Raw genomic sequence first — 14469 nt, 5'->3', positions numbered from 1 at the left:
GTCATTGCTGTATCCCCGGCCCCACCCAGCACAGTGCCCTACGTAAACCTCTGTTGAATGAATGAATAAATACCCTTTCTTCTTGTCCCGCACCTTCTTCTCAAACCTTACTGCATCACTCCTCCAGGCAGTCTGCGCTGATTGCCCTTCACCTGAGTTCTGACATTCTCCCTCTTCATCCTCAGTCTTGACTTGGAGATTGCTGTTTATCTAGAAACTTAGAATTGCGGTCTTATGTTCCCTTGCCTGTATGACCAGGGGCTTTGCAAACATAATGACTCTATATCCGCTGCATTTCTCCTTCCACTTTCCCACCGAGTCACAGACTTTTATCCACTTGTTGGAAAAAAAAAAAATCTAACCTTCTCTATTTGTCTTTATTTTCTGGAAACCAAATGTTTGACTTAATTTATCTGGCCAGACATGGTGGCTCACATCTCTAATCCGAGCACTTTGGGAGGCCGAGGCAGGAGGATCTCTTGAGCCCAGGAGTTCAAGATCAGCCTGGGAAACATATTGAGACTCTGTCTCTACAAAAAGTACAAAAATTAGCCAGGCATGGTGGCACACATTTGTGGTCCCAGCTACTCGGGAGGCTGATGTGGGAAGATCGCTGGAGCCCAGGAGGTGGAGGCTGCAGTGAGCCATGATTGCACTACTGCACTCCAGCCTGGGTGACACAGCGAGACCCTGTCTCCAAAACAATATATTTACTCATCTCCTCCTCCAGGAGGCCCTCCACAACCGCCAAACTGTCATGGGATCCGGGAGCACAAAGGTTGACCAGTGACACACCAACCTCACTCTTCCTAAGTTCTTATATTCTTATGAATATTAACACAGCCCTTTTTCCATACAATTTGCATACACCGGACCAGGAGAAAAGGGACTGTGGGATGAGAGGGGAAAACTGGGAGTTCTGTGCCACTCAGGGTTCACTGTGCTGGTGGCAGCATCTTCAGCTGCACCTGGTCCCCCTGGGAGGGCGGAGTGGCCACCCAGCCGCCAGTCATGGCCTTGGCTGTGCTGTTCCTCTTGGAAGTGAGTGGGGTCTCCAGGGTGAGCGAGGCGTTGGCCATCTCCTGGGGCTTGTCGCTGGCCAGAAAGCGGAGCAGGTTGTGCAGGGCCTTGGCCACGTCGCTGCGGGCGCCCTCGTTGACCAGGCAGTAGAGGATGGGGTCCGCCACACAGTTGAGGCTGGTGAAAGCCAGTGAGCTGTGGTATGCAGAAAAGACGCGCTCCTCGAAGCCGCAGTCCCAGGGGCGGCCCAGGTAGATGGCGCTGCGGGACAGCAAGAGCACGTGATAGGGCGCAAAGCAGACCAGCACGATGGCGATGAGGCTGAGGGCCAGCCGCTTGATCTTGGCCTTCTCCTGGCGCTCGGTGGACACGCTGCCCCTCACGGCCCGCAGGATGCCCCGGTACGACAGCAGCATGAGTGCCCACGGGAAGAGGAAGCCCACGAACACCCGATAGAGGTTCATCCAGGCCACCCAGCCTTCCATGGGGAATTTCTCAAAGCAGAAGGTGTGGTTGTAGCGATCTCGGAAGAGCTCGTCATGGAACAGGGGCGCTGAGTTGGCGCCCAGCTCCGTGGCCCAGACCACGGAGCTCACGGCCACAGCGGTCTTGACGCGGCGCAGGCGGGCGAAGCGGAGTGGGTGGGCCACAGCCAGGTAGCGGTCCACTGAGATGCAGCACAGGAAGGCGATGCTGATGTAGATGTTGGTGTAGAAGATGAACCCAAAGAGCTTGCAGGACCCGGGGCCGTGGATCCAGTTGTCGTGGTGCAGGAAGTAGTCCACCCACAGCGGCAGTGTGCAGATGTACAGCAGGTCGGCGATGCTGAGGTTCATCAGGTAGACGCCCAGCTCGTTGCGCTGTTGCACCTGGCGGTAGGCCGCCCACAGAGCCAGGCAGTTGGTGGGCAGCCCCACGCCGATGACAAAGATGTAGAGAGATGGCGGAAAGAGGTGGTCCACGCGCGAGTCCACGTGGCAGCCCTCCCACGTGTGGTTGCCCATGGTGGGCACTTCGGCTTCTGGGGCGCTTCCCCTGGCCCACGGGGGCTGTGGGGCCACAGGGAGCGGGAGGCCATGGGGCCCCCGAGCCCCTTCCTTGGAGGCTCAGGGGAACATGGTGGGATGTGGTCTACAGGGAAGAGATGAGGTTGGGTAGGCTGGGCTGGGCTGGGAAAGGCAGAGCTTGAGAGGAAAAAGTTGGAGGAGGGATAGAATTATGACAGAAGGGAAGTCTGGAGGATGGTGAAATTAATAAAGAGGTTTTTCAAGGAAGTTATGTATGGAGTCAGTCAGTGTGTCAATGAGGGAGTATGGGGGTGACACAAAAATTGGTCTCCGGGAGTGTTTATGGAGGAGACGAAAGCATCGCTGGGCAATGGTGAGAAGGAGATGTTTGCAGGGCAGTTAGGAAGTATGTGTAGCCATATTGAAGTAATAATGGTGGGGGAATGTTCTAGAAGACACAGGAAATACATGAGAAAGTGTTGAGATAGGACACAGGGCAGTTAGGGAGTGTTGGAAAGTTCAGGCAATGCGGGTGGGAGTGCTGGCATTTCCTAGGACCCCAGAAAGAAACAGAGATAAGTAAGGTCACCAGTAAGGAGAAGGTTCTGGAAAAGGAGGTGTCTGGCACAGGGTGGACAAAGATGAAAGGCTCGGTCTGGGGACTGCAGGAAGGAGTCTTAGGAAACAGGAAGGAGGTGAGTAAGGTCTAGATCAGAGGTGAGTTTGGGGACAGAAGGGAAATTTCAATGGGGGCAGGGGAGGGACTCCAGACTGGTACTGGTGGAGGCTGAGGGATTGGGATGAAGTCAGTTCACCGCTGACTGCAGTGCCTGTTGGGAGAGAGGACAGCAGTGAGGGAGTCATGGACACTCCAACCTTCTTCTCCCCACACTCCTCACCATAATTGCTGTGAACTGCAGAGACTGGACACCCCAACAATGCCTACTTCAGCCCCATCCTAAGCAACCACTCTCTGAGAACACAGATTTGAGGTGTCAGGCATATTTTTCCCCTGATAGATATTAGAATAAAGACTCAACTCAGGCCAGGTGCAGTGGCTCACGCCTGTAATCTCAACACTTTGGGAGGCCGAGGTGGGAGGTTCGCTTGAGCCTAGGAGTTCAAGACCAGCCTGGGCAATGCAGTGAGACCCAGTCTCTACAAAAAATAAAAATAAAAATATTAGCCAGGTGTGGTGGTGCATATCTGTAGTCCCAGCTACTGGGGAGGCTGAGGTAGGAGGATCACTTGATCCCAGGGGATTCAGGCTGCAGTGAGCTATAATCGGACCATGGCACTCCAGCTTGGACAACAGAGTGAGACCCTGTCTCAAAAAAAAAAAAAAAAAAAAGGTTGGATGCGGTGGCTCACACCTGTAATCCCAGAACTTTGGGAGGCCGAGGCAGGCAGATCATGAGGTCAGGAGTTCAAGACCAGCCTGGCCAACATGGTGAAACCCCATCTCTACTAAAAATACAAAAATTAGCTGGGTGTGGTGGTGCATGCCTGTAATCCCAGCTACTCAGGAGGCTGAGGCAGGAGAATTGCTTGAAACCAAAAGGCGGAGGTTGCAGTAAGCCGAGATCGCGCCACTGCACTCCAGCCTGGGCAAAAGAGTAAAACTCTGTCTTAAAAAAAAAAAAAAAAAAAAGAAAAGAAAAGAAAAGAAAAAGAAAGAAAGAAAGAGAAAAAGGGAAAAAAATGACCCAACTCAGATTTTAGCATTTTCCTGCAGAATCCCTGTAAAACTGGCACAGGTGTCATATCATGCTTCAGGAAATGCCAGACTAGTCTAACTCTATCATGTCACAGACAGAGAGAAGGGGCCCAGAGACGCTGAGTCACCTCCCTAAGGATGCACAGCACGGCAGCAATAGGACCAGGCCTGGGGCCAGCCTCCAACTCCTTACCCAGGAATCCCATTCTTGTCAACAAGGGTAATAACAGCAAATGTTAATCGAGCCCTACTACATAGCAGATCCCATTCCAGGCATTCATTTTTATGCATATTATTTCTTTTTATTTATTTATTTTTTGAGACAGGGTCTTGCTCTTTCATCCAGACTAGAATGCAGTAGCATGATCACAGCTCACGGCAGCCTCAACCTCCTGGGCTCCCAGTGATCCTCCTGCCTCAGCCTCCCAAGTAGCTGGGAACACAGGCATGCATCACCATGCCTGGCTTAAAATATATATATATATATATATATATATACACACACATATAATAGATGGAGGTCTTCCTGTGTCGCCCAGGCTGGTCTCGAACTCCTGAGCTCAAGCGATCCTTCCCTGTAATCCCAGCACTTTGGGAGGCCGAGGCGGGCGGATCAGGAGGTCAAGAGATCGAAACCATCCTGGCCAAAATGGTGAAACCCTGTCTCTACTAAAAATACAAAAATTAGCTGGGCATGGTGGCACACACCTTTAGTCCCAGCTACTCGGGAGGCTGAGGCAGGAGAATCGCTTGAACCTGGGAGGCGGAGGTTGCAGTGAGCCGAGATCATGCCATTGCACTCCAGCCTGGGCGACAGACCAGACTCCATCTCAAAACAAACAAACAAAAAAAGAGATCCTCCCACCTTGGCCTCCCAAAGTGCTAGGATTACAGGAGTGAGCCACCATGCCCGGCTGATTTATGGCTATCACTTCATTGAAATTTTCAAGACTTCTATGAGGAAAGTAGTTGTTCTTTCTCTTCGACAAACTGAGGCACAGGGCTGTTCCGAGACCTGTCCAAGGTCCTGATGTCTGGAGTGCAGCCATCTCCGCTGTCAGTCCTTGTCTCCAGCCTGTGCTTCAGTTTCCACCCCAGAATAACTGGACAGGCCAGGCACAGTGGCTCATGCCTGTAATCCCAGCACTTTGGGAGGCCAAGGCAGGAGGATCGCCTGAGGTCAGGAGTTCGAGACCAGCCTGGCCAAGATGGTGAAACCCTGTCTCTACTAAAAATACAAAAATTAGCTGGGCGTGGTGGCACGTACCTGTAATCCCAGCTACTCGGGATGCTGAGGCGAGAGGATTGCTTGAGCCCGGGAGGCAGAGGTTGCAGTGAGCTCAGATAGCACCACTGCACTCCAGCCTGGGAGACAAGAGAGGGACTCCATCTCAAAAAAAAAAAAAAAAAAAGAAGGCCGGGCACGGTGGCTCACGCCTGTAATCCCAGCACTTTGGGAGGCCAAGGCGGGCAGATCACCTGAGGTCTGAGGTCGGGAGTTTGAGACCAGCCTGAGCAACATGGAGAAACCCTGTCTCTACTAAAAATACAAAATTAGCGAGGTGTGGTGGTGCATGCCTGTAATCCCAGCTACTTAGCTACTTAGGAGGCTGAGGTGGGAGAATTGCTTGAACCTGGGAGGCGGAAGTTGCAGTAAGCTGAGATGGTGCCATTGCGCTGCAGCCTGGGCAACAAGAGTGAACTCCATCTCCAAAAAAAAAAAAAAAAGAATAACTGGACAGAAAAGGGCCCTGGGCTGCCAGTGGGGACTGGGAACCAAAGCTGCAGAGGAGTAAGGGAAAGGGGAGAGCCAGGAGCTGCTGGGAACAGTCAAGGTCAAGATCAAGATCAGGGAGCATGAGGAAGCCCTGGGGTTAGCGCCAGCAGTCTTCTCCCTCAGGGACCACTCTCTTCACTGTCTCTGCCCTTACCCCCCCCTCAGTTTTCCTGAGTGAGAACCTTGAGCCTGTCACCCACTTTGTTCTGGGAAGATCTGCATACACAGGGCAAAGGATATTCATGGACCAAGCCCCTGACTATCATCAACCCCGCAGAGAAGCAGAACCAAGTCCAGAGTCACTGGCAGCTTCAGGAGCCATTCCATCCAGGGGTCTTTTGGTTTAGTTCTTTTGGATGTGAAGCCTGTTTTGTTTTTTTTTTTCCAACAAGATCTTAACCAGAAACCAATCTAAAACAGTGAAAAGGGTGAGCTGCTAGCTGCTCTGGTGAAATGAGGTGGGGGTGGAGAGGCCAGCTCTGAAGAATCCCCAGGATGCACTTTAAAAACATTTTAAAAGTGGAGTTTAAGGTGGAGTCTATTGACAGATGAGGAAACCAAGCCCCAGAGAGGGGACGGAAGGAGGTCCATGGGAGCCTCCCAGATGCCAGAGCATCTTTCCATGGGAAAGTCCTCTCGGCTCCACCTCCCCAGTGCTTCCTGAATCTGTGTGCATCTCTCTCAAACGCCTGCCACTGTCCACTCTGCGTCAGCGTCAGCGTCATCGCTCGCTGGGATCATTGCAGTAGCATCACCATTGCTTTTCTGGGCTGCTACTCTGGCTTCCTTCAAATCACTTCCCATATGGCAGCCAGAAAGATCTTTCTTTTCTTTTCTTCTTCTTTTTTTTTTTTTTTTGAGACGGAGAGTTTCACTCTTGTCACTGAGGCTAGAGTGCAATGTCCCAATCTTGGCTCACCACAACCTCTGCCTCCCAGGTTCAAGTGATTCTCCTGCCTCTTCCTCTGGAGTAGCTGGGATTATAGGCATGCGTCACCACGCTCAGCTAATTTTGTATTTTTAGTAGAGACAGGGTTTCTCCATGTTGGTCAGGCTGGTCTCGAACTCCCGACCTCAGGTGATCCACCTGCCTTGGCCTCCCAAAGTGCTGGGATTACAGGCGTGAGCCACCGCGCCCAGCCAAGATCCTTCTGACATGAAACTCAGCTCTTTCTTTTCTTCTTTTCTTTTCTTTCTTTCTTTTTTGAGACAGAGTCTCATTCTGTCATGCAGTAGTGCAATCTTGACTCACTGCAGTCTTGACCTCATGGGCTCAAGCGATCCTCCCACCTCAGCCTCCTAAGTGGCTGGGACTACAGGTGTGTGCCACCACACCTGGCTAATTGTTCTTTTTTTTGTGGAGATGGGGTTTCCCCACGTTGCCCAGGCCAGTCTCCAACTCCTGGGCTCAAAAGATCTTCCTGCCTTGGCCTCCCGAAGTGCTGGGATTACAGGCATGACCCACCAATGCAGCCTAGTTCTTGTTACTTCCCTGCTTGAAATCCTCCAATGGCTTCTGAATGGGCTTGCGGTAAAATCCAGACTCCTCATCCGGAGTCACAAGGCTCTGTCTGGCCTGCTGCGGCAGCCTAGCCAGCCTCACCCACCTCTCCTTCCTGCCTCAGCAGGCTCAAGGCCAGTGACCTTCTTTTCCAGCCTCAAACGTTTGCACACTTACCATACTCTCAGTCTGGAATGCTCTTTTTTTTTTTTTTTGGAGACAGAATCTTACTCTGTCACCCAGGCTGGAGTGCAGTGGCACGATCTCGGCTCACCGAAACCTCCGCCACCTGGGTTCAAGTGATTCTCCTGCCTTGGTCTCCTGAGTAGTTGGGATTACAGGTGTGCACCATCACGCCCAGCTAATTTTTGTATTTTTAGTAGAGATGGGGTTTTACCATGTTGGCCAGGCTGGTCTCGAACTCCTGGCCTCCAGTGATCCACCCACCTTGGCCTCTCAAAGTGCTGGGATTACAGATGTGAGCCACTGCTCTTCCTTCAGATAGTCTGAGTAGCTCCGTTCCCTCGTTCACTTCCTCGGGAGTCCCTCTCCATTCAGTCCCTGACTCTCCCCTGCCCCAGGACCCTCTCCTCACATCACCCTGTGTTTTGTTTGTGTCTGTCTGTCTAGAATAGGTGTTTCAGGAGGGCAGAGACTTTGTGTGCCCTGTTGACTGCTGTATCGCCAGCACCCAGGACAGGCCCAGCATACAGTAGGTGCTCAATAAATTACCAAGGTCATGGTCAGGGAGCACAGAGCCATTTGCCATTGGAAAAACCATTCCAGAAGCTTTGCAGAGGCCAGAGGCATGGAGTAAAAACATATTCTCTGCCCATGAGCCTGCCCCACCCCACCCCAGGCTCAAACAAGGGCATGGGGAGGAGGGGGAAGGGAGGGAGAAGAGTCCGTTCCCAGGGGAAGAGGTGGTCAGGGGAGAGCTGGAAAGGGCAGGATCTATCCGCTTCTTAATTGACTTTGAAAGGTCAGGGCTGAGTCCTGCTCAGTAAGTCCTGCCCCCTGTGGGGTCCTCAGCAGCAGAGCTGCCTCCCCCACCCCAGACTCCTGGGCAGAAGCTTGTGGGTCCTGTGGAGATGGGATGGGTGGGGGCGTACTCCAGGCTGGAACAGTGTGATCCAGCCCCTCCCTTCCACTTGAAACCTCCCACCCAGACCAAGTCACTCAAAATAACCTCCCTCCCCTCTCCTCTGCCCTCTCTCTCCTCATCTCTCTGCCCCTAGTCTCTCCCTTCCTCCTGTGACATTTAGAGAATTAGGTCTCCAGGAGCCTCAGTTTCCCCTTCTGTAAAAGGGGGCACAGGCTTTATATTCATCACATCACAGACTGGAACGTCCTTGCTAGAATGCGATATCAGCTCCATAACATGCAGTATTTGAACAATTATTATTATTCCACGGGAACTAGGGGGCTGAGACAAGAAATAAACCAGTTCTTCATGGCAGGAGGCACCCACTGAGGGCTAGAAGTCCCCTTTGCCCCACTTTCTGTCGACCCCCAGGGCTCTGCTGACCTAACTCGGGTGCCCGGGCAGGAGACACTTCCGGCAGCCAGAGGAGGAAATACACTTCCCATTGCTAATTTCCTCAAGGGGAAACCGGTCCAGCTCTCACCCCTCCTTCCTCCCACCCCTCCTCCCCAACCTGCTGCCATCTTGGGGATGCTGGACATGGCGGGAGGGGTGCCCAGACAGCCCTCTCTTCTTCCCCACGTGAGTTCTGCCCAACACGGAAACCTCAAAAGTCAGCATGGAACGTGAGACTCTTAGAACGCCACAGTGCAGCCGATGTATGTGTGACAGCTGGGGGTGCGAGGCTATTTCTGACCCCTTCCTGGTACAGATGGGGAAACCGAGGCCCGCAGCAGCAAGACAGTTGTCTAAGTCACTTGATGTCTCAAGACAAACCTCCTGTTGCTGTTAACTAAACAGCTTCCCTTCCCCTCAGGTTTTTCTCTTCACTCTCTGAACTTCTGTAATTTTTCTCAAGTCTTTCTGAGCGTCTCTGGCCCCTCTGAGAACCTACTGGAAGATATGACCTTCTCACCACAAAGAAAGCAAGCGACCTTCCATCACCTGATCCCCATAACCCCGTTCCCCTTCCAGGACCCTCTCTGGTTGGGATCTAAGTTCTGCCCCTTACTTAGGCTCTGTTGATGGGGTGAACCCCCAAATCTCACAGTCCACAAGAAGCTCCCCCTGTCTGTCCCGCAGGCCCCCACTTCTTGGGTCCCTGCTGGCCCCTTCCAGAGGGTCGGGGGGAAGAGAAATATACCCAACGATGGAGCGATAGTGGGGGACAGGAAAGACTAGGAAGACCTGCCCCCCCAATTTAGCAGCCTCGGCTGCCGCATCCTGCCAGCCACCCCAAAACCCAGCAAACCTGAAAAACTTGGAGGATTTCGAGGACAAGAGGGAGAAGTGCTACAGCCCCCCGCATCCCCCAGCACCCCTGGGCTCACTCACTGGCCTTGTCCCCGATGCCACCAGACTATCTCACCTCCTCCTCCTCCTCTGTGGGCTCCTGCTCCCCCCACCTCCCCCCACCTTCTCCCTGCAGCCCCAGGGGACCAGCCAGCTCCGGTCTGCTCATTAGGGACGAAATGTGATCACCGGTCCTCGCTCCCCACCTGGTGCCCTGGCGGCCAGCGGAAACCAGGGGGCATTCGGGCTACCCTGACCACCCCACTGCACCTCAGTACCCCTGTTTCAACTGAGGGGGTCTCTGTGCCCCCCATGCCCACACTGCCCACTAGGGATACCAGTCCTTAGACAGCCTCTCTGACGTTCTAGGTCCCTACGGTTCTGCAGTCTTCAGGTTCTATCCTTAGTTCACTTCGCAGTTGAATGTTCTATTATAACATTCTAGAGCGTTACTCTTCTTTCATTCTATTTATTACATCGTGGCTTTGTAAGTACCTACCCTAAGTTTCCAATATTCTAGGAGTGTCACATTCCAAGATTCGAAAGTTCTATTGTTAGAACACGCTATGATTTTTTAAGCATTCTATGACTTTCATAATCTATTATTAAACCCTCAGTGATTTTTATCTTTCCCCAGCAAACAGGAACACGTATTTCCCTTTTCTCTTTTACAGAAATGGGAACATACACTAAATACGGTGAGCCTCACTTCCTTTTCTTTCCCCCCTTCTCTCGCCTGCTTTTGAACATTCCAGCAGCCTGATTTCTAAGATTGTGCAGAATTCTAAGAAACTATGGCTTCACGGAGGGAAGAGAGGGGCGTGTTAGTCACCACCTCCACCTGGCCTCTAAATTCTCACCACCTGGGGGTGACATGCTATATCCAGGCCGCCTCTCTACCCTTTCCCTAGTGGGCCTAGTCTCAGCCCTCCCCGCTCACACCAGCTGAGTTATTATTTGTCTAGACACAAACCAAATTATAGGCCCTGTCCCCGAGGGAACGGTGGGCTCCAGGCGGAGGGTCAGGAGACTGAAGCTGGAGTTAATCCCGGTTCCCCTCCACCTCCCTCCCTCTCTTCCCGAAACTCCACCCCTTCCACCCAAACCAACTCTTGCCCCTCTCCCTCCCCACCACCATGGTTTTAGAAATATTTTCTCTCCTCCGTTTCTAAAACCCTCCCTTCTGGATTCCAGCCATTTCTACTCACCCTGGCGTCTCTCCCTCCTCATTGAGAAGACCTCTTTCCCCAAATTAATCCGACTTAGTGGTAGCAGAAGAAGACAGCTCTCTGGATTTGGGCTTCGGTTGAAAACTGGGGTCCCAACCCTCCAGCCTGGCACTGACTCACTGTGGGGACTTCTGCTTTTGGACCTCAGTTTCTCCATCTATCAAATGGGGGCGGGGGGATTTGGCCTAGGTGGCTCTGCAAACCCTTTCCAGCTCTCAGCTGCCATCACTGAAACGTGCCAAGATTTCAACACTCCTCTTTTTGCATTGAAGGACTCTAGTATCCCCAGGACCTTTGATTGGAAGGATCTGGAATTCCCAGGCCTCCCCTCTGATCCTTCTTCCATCTGGGCCCTTCCATTCAAAGATGTTCATGTTCAAGGTTCTTGATCATATGATTCCCAGGGTTCCAGGAGCCCCCATGGGTCTTTCATCCTCTTCAGCTGGGATTCCCCCAGAAAAGAAAACCTCCTCATCCTCACCCCAAACCTGAAGTCAAGTTCATCTACAAAGACAGAGCCGGGGGTGGATGCCCCCAAGGTGGGTTCAGGAGGAGGGGGGCTGATGGTGGGCTCTGGAGGGGGAGCTGGAGGGTGTGGCCCCATCCTCTCCACTTCTGCGCCAAGCAAATTCCCCAATGCATATCCAGCCCGAGTATGCACACACACACATCCCACAACCGATACCTCACAGACATTCTAGAGCTATTCCTCAGCCTAGTTTGGGAGGAGGGGTTGTCCAGTTCCAGGGGGCAGAGTGAGGCGGAAGCAGGAAAGAGTTAATGGTGACCCAGCCAAATCCTGGAAGAGAGGAAGCAGGGGAGGAAGTCCACCCCCCAGCCAGGAATTCCTGAAATTGGTGGGCGGGGTGGGTGCGACCTCAGGGGCAGTGGGGTGGCTCCGTGAAGGGGGCGCTGGGGTCATGGTATCACTTAGAGTCCGTCTACCCTAGGTCACAAGCCTCCTGCCCCCTACCCCACTCCCAAGCAGCTTTCCAGCCCAGAGGAAAGTTCCGGGATGCGGAGGATTTGGAAGGAGAGAAGACAGAGCTGAAGGTGCCAAAACAGTGTTGTAAGAGAGGGAGAGACAGAGACAGGGCAATAGAGATGAAGAGACAGGAAGGGAGAGAGCAAAGAGATACACAGAGACAGGGAGAGATGGAGACAGAGGCAGAGACATCCACAGAGGTCCCACAACAGACGGGGGAGAGGCGGGGGCAGTGGGAGGTGGGACCCAGAAACAGAGAGACAGAGACAGATGGAGACAGAGAGGCAGAGACAGATGGAGACAGAGAGACAGAGACAGATGGAGACAGAGAGGCAGAGACAGATGGAGACAGAGAGGCAGAGACAGATGGAGACAGAGAGGCAGAGACAGATGGAGACAGAGAGGCAGAGACAGATGGAGACAGAGAGGCAGAGATCAAGAAAAAGAGACATCCAGAGACACAGAAGGAAAGACACGTCCAGAGGCAGAGGGACCACAGAAACGGAGACATCAGGCGGGAGTTGGGGACAGACGCAGAGCCAGGGAGAGCAACAGAGGGGGCGGGCACCCAGACGGCGCGGGAGACTGAGGCAGCCCCCGAGGAGGCGGGTAGCAGCGGTCTCGCCACGAGCAAGGCAACCTAGTGAGACCCCGCAGCATCGCGGGCAGCCGGGGAGGGCCTGGCACTTACCTGCGCGCGGCGACTGGACGGGGAGGGCGGCGGCACCTCTCTCGGCTGCGTCTAGGTCCCCGGTCTTGACGACGGCGCGGGGACCCAGCGGATGCCCCCGCGGGGCAGAACAGCGGCTGCTCCTCCCGGCCCCCGGGCCAGTGCCGCCAGCCGAGGCCCCGCCCCGGCCAGGCCCGCCCCCATTAACCCCACCTCTGCCGCTGCCCCTTAACCTCTTTCAGGCTTCACCCCGTTCAACGCCTGCAGCCACGGGTGAGGCTCATCTGCTGCTGGAACACCCCCCCAAGTCCTTCCAAGTTCCCAGCTGGAAGGTCCTCTCTCTCCAACCACACACCCCCAACTTTATCAGGCCCTCAGCTATGGGAAGAGGAGGCCCCCCGCTACTGACCTTCTCTGGGTTGAGCCATTTCCTCCCTTAGAGACCCCAGGCCTCAGTCATTCATCTTCTGGTCATTAACCTTCTGCATCTTCCTCCCCAACAGCGGAGAGAATAAAGGGTTCTGTTGGGTCCCCAACTCCAAAGTCAGGGCCACCCCTAGAAGGAGCTCTGGGGTTGCACTTCCAGCCTGCCTCTTGTCAGACCTTAGGCTAGTGACATCTCCATGCCTCAGTTTCCTCTTTGAATCAAGGTGGTCACTCATGGTGCCTGCTTGCTTCCTTCCTTCTTTTCTTTGCTTTTCTTTGCCTTGCTTTGCTTTTTTCTTTCTTTTGAGACGGAGTCATTCTCTGTTGCCCAGACTAGAGTGCAGCGGCACAATCTTGGCTCACTGCAATCTCCGCCTCCCAGGTTCAAGCGATTCTCCTGCCTCGGCCTCCCGAGTAGCTGGGATTACAGGCACGCACCACCACGCCCGGCTAATTTTTGTATTTTTAATAGAGACGGGGTTTCACCACGTTGGCCAGGCTGGTCTCGAACTCCTAAACTTAAGCTATCTGCCCACCTCAGCCTCCAAAAAGTGTTGGGATTACAGCCGTGAGCCACCGTGCCCCACCTTTTTTCTTTTTTTTTTTTTTTTTTTTTTTTTTTTTTTTTTTTTTTTGGAGATGGAGTCTGGCTCTGTCGCCCAGGCTGGAGTGCAGTGGCTCGATGTCTGCTCACTGCAAGCTCCGCCTCCCGGGTTCACGCCATTCTCCTGCCTCAGCCTCCCGAATAGCTGGGACTACAGGCGCCCGCCACCGCGCCCGGCTAATTTTTTTGTGTTTTTAGTAGAGACAGGGTTTCACTGTGTTAGCCAGGATGGTCTCGATCTCCTGACCTCGTGATCCGCCCGCCTCGGCCTTCCAAAGTGCTGGGATTACAGCCGTGAGCCACCGTGCCCCACCTTTTTTCTTTTTTTGAGACAGGGTTTCACTCTGTTGCCCAGTCTCGAGTTCAGTGGCACGATCATGGCTCCCTGCGGCCTCAACCTTCCAGGCTCAAGTGATCCTCCCACCTCAGCCTCCTGAGTTGCTGGGACTACAGGTGCGTGCCACCACATCTGGCCAATTTTTTTAAAATTTTTTTTCTATAGACAGGGGTCTCACTATGTTGTCTAGGCTGGTCTCAAACTCCTGGGCTCAAGCCATCCTTCTGCTTTGGCCTCCCAAAGTGCTGGGATTATAAGCCTGAGCCACCAAGCCCGGCAATCATGGTCCTTTCCTCCTGGCGGTCTCATTTAATGCTGTCAATGCTATCAAGTCTGTAAAATATGCCAACCAGACCCCAACACTCCCCGTCTTTCTCTGCCTCACTTTTCCCCTACCCTTTGGGGAAGGCGACATTCTCTGTTTCCCTTATTTTTTTTCTAGTTGCCTGCCTTCCTACTAGGAAGAGTGTCATTTTTGGGTTTGGCTTGTTTACTGTTGCATGTCTGTTGCCCTAGAAGACTGCTGGGCAGGTGATAGATGTGAAACACATTGTTTTCCAGCAGAGTGTGGTGGCTCACGCCTGTAATCCCAGCACTTTGGGAGGCTGAGGCAGGCAGATCACGAGGTCAGGAGATCGAGACCATCCTGGCTAACACAGTGAAACCCCATCTCTACTGAAAATACAAAATAATTAGCTGGATGTGATGGTGGGTGCCTGTAGTCCCAGCTACTCAGGAGGCTGAGCCAGGAGAATGGCA

The 14469-nt window shown here is 53.3% G+C and overlaps 1 protein-coding gene across 1 annotated transcript; it reads right to left on the bottom strand.

The window, feature by feature from the left end:
- Positions 1-800: 800 nt before the first annotated feature.
- Positions 801-12506, bottom strand: GPR4 (G protein-coupled receptor 4). Its single transcript, XM_055251180.2, has 2 exons — positions 12365-12506; positions 801-2857 (listed from the first exon to the last, which is right to left on the bottom strand). Exon 2 carries the CDS (start codon positions 2022-2024, stop codon positions 936-938), a length of 1089 nt encoding a protein of 362 aa, XP_055107155.1. The 5' UTR covers positions 2025-2857; positions 12365-12506; the 3' UTR covers positions 801-935.
- Between the last annotated feature and the right edge of the window lie 1963 nt (positions 12507-14469).

This window comes from Symphalangus syndactylus, chromosome 17 (assembly GCF_028878055.3).
Source record: "Symphalangus syndactylus isolate Jambi chromosome 17, NHGRI_mSymSyn1-v2.1_pri, whole genome shotgun sequence".
Lineage (NCBI taxonomy): Eukaryota > Metazoa > Chordata > Mammalia > Primates > Hylobatidae > Symphalangus > Symphalangus syndactylus.
This window is presented reverse-complemented; position numbering and strand designations above follow the sequence as displayed.

What these genes read in the sequence shown, in the direction of transcription:
- GPR4 (XM_055251180.2), bottom strand. Translation starts at nt 2,024, where the DNA reads ATGGGCAACCACACGTGGGAGGGCTGCCACGTGGACTCGCGCGTGGAC.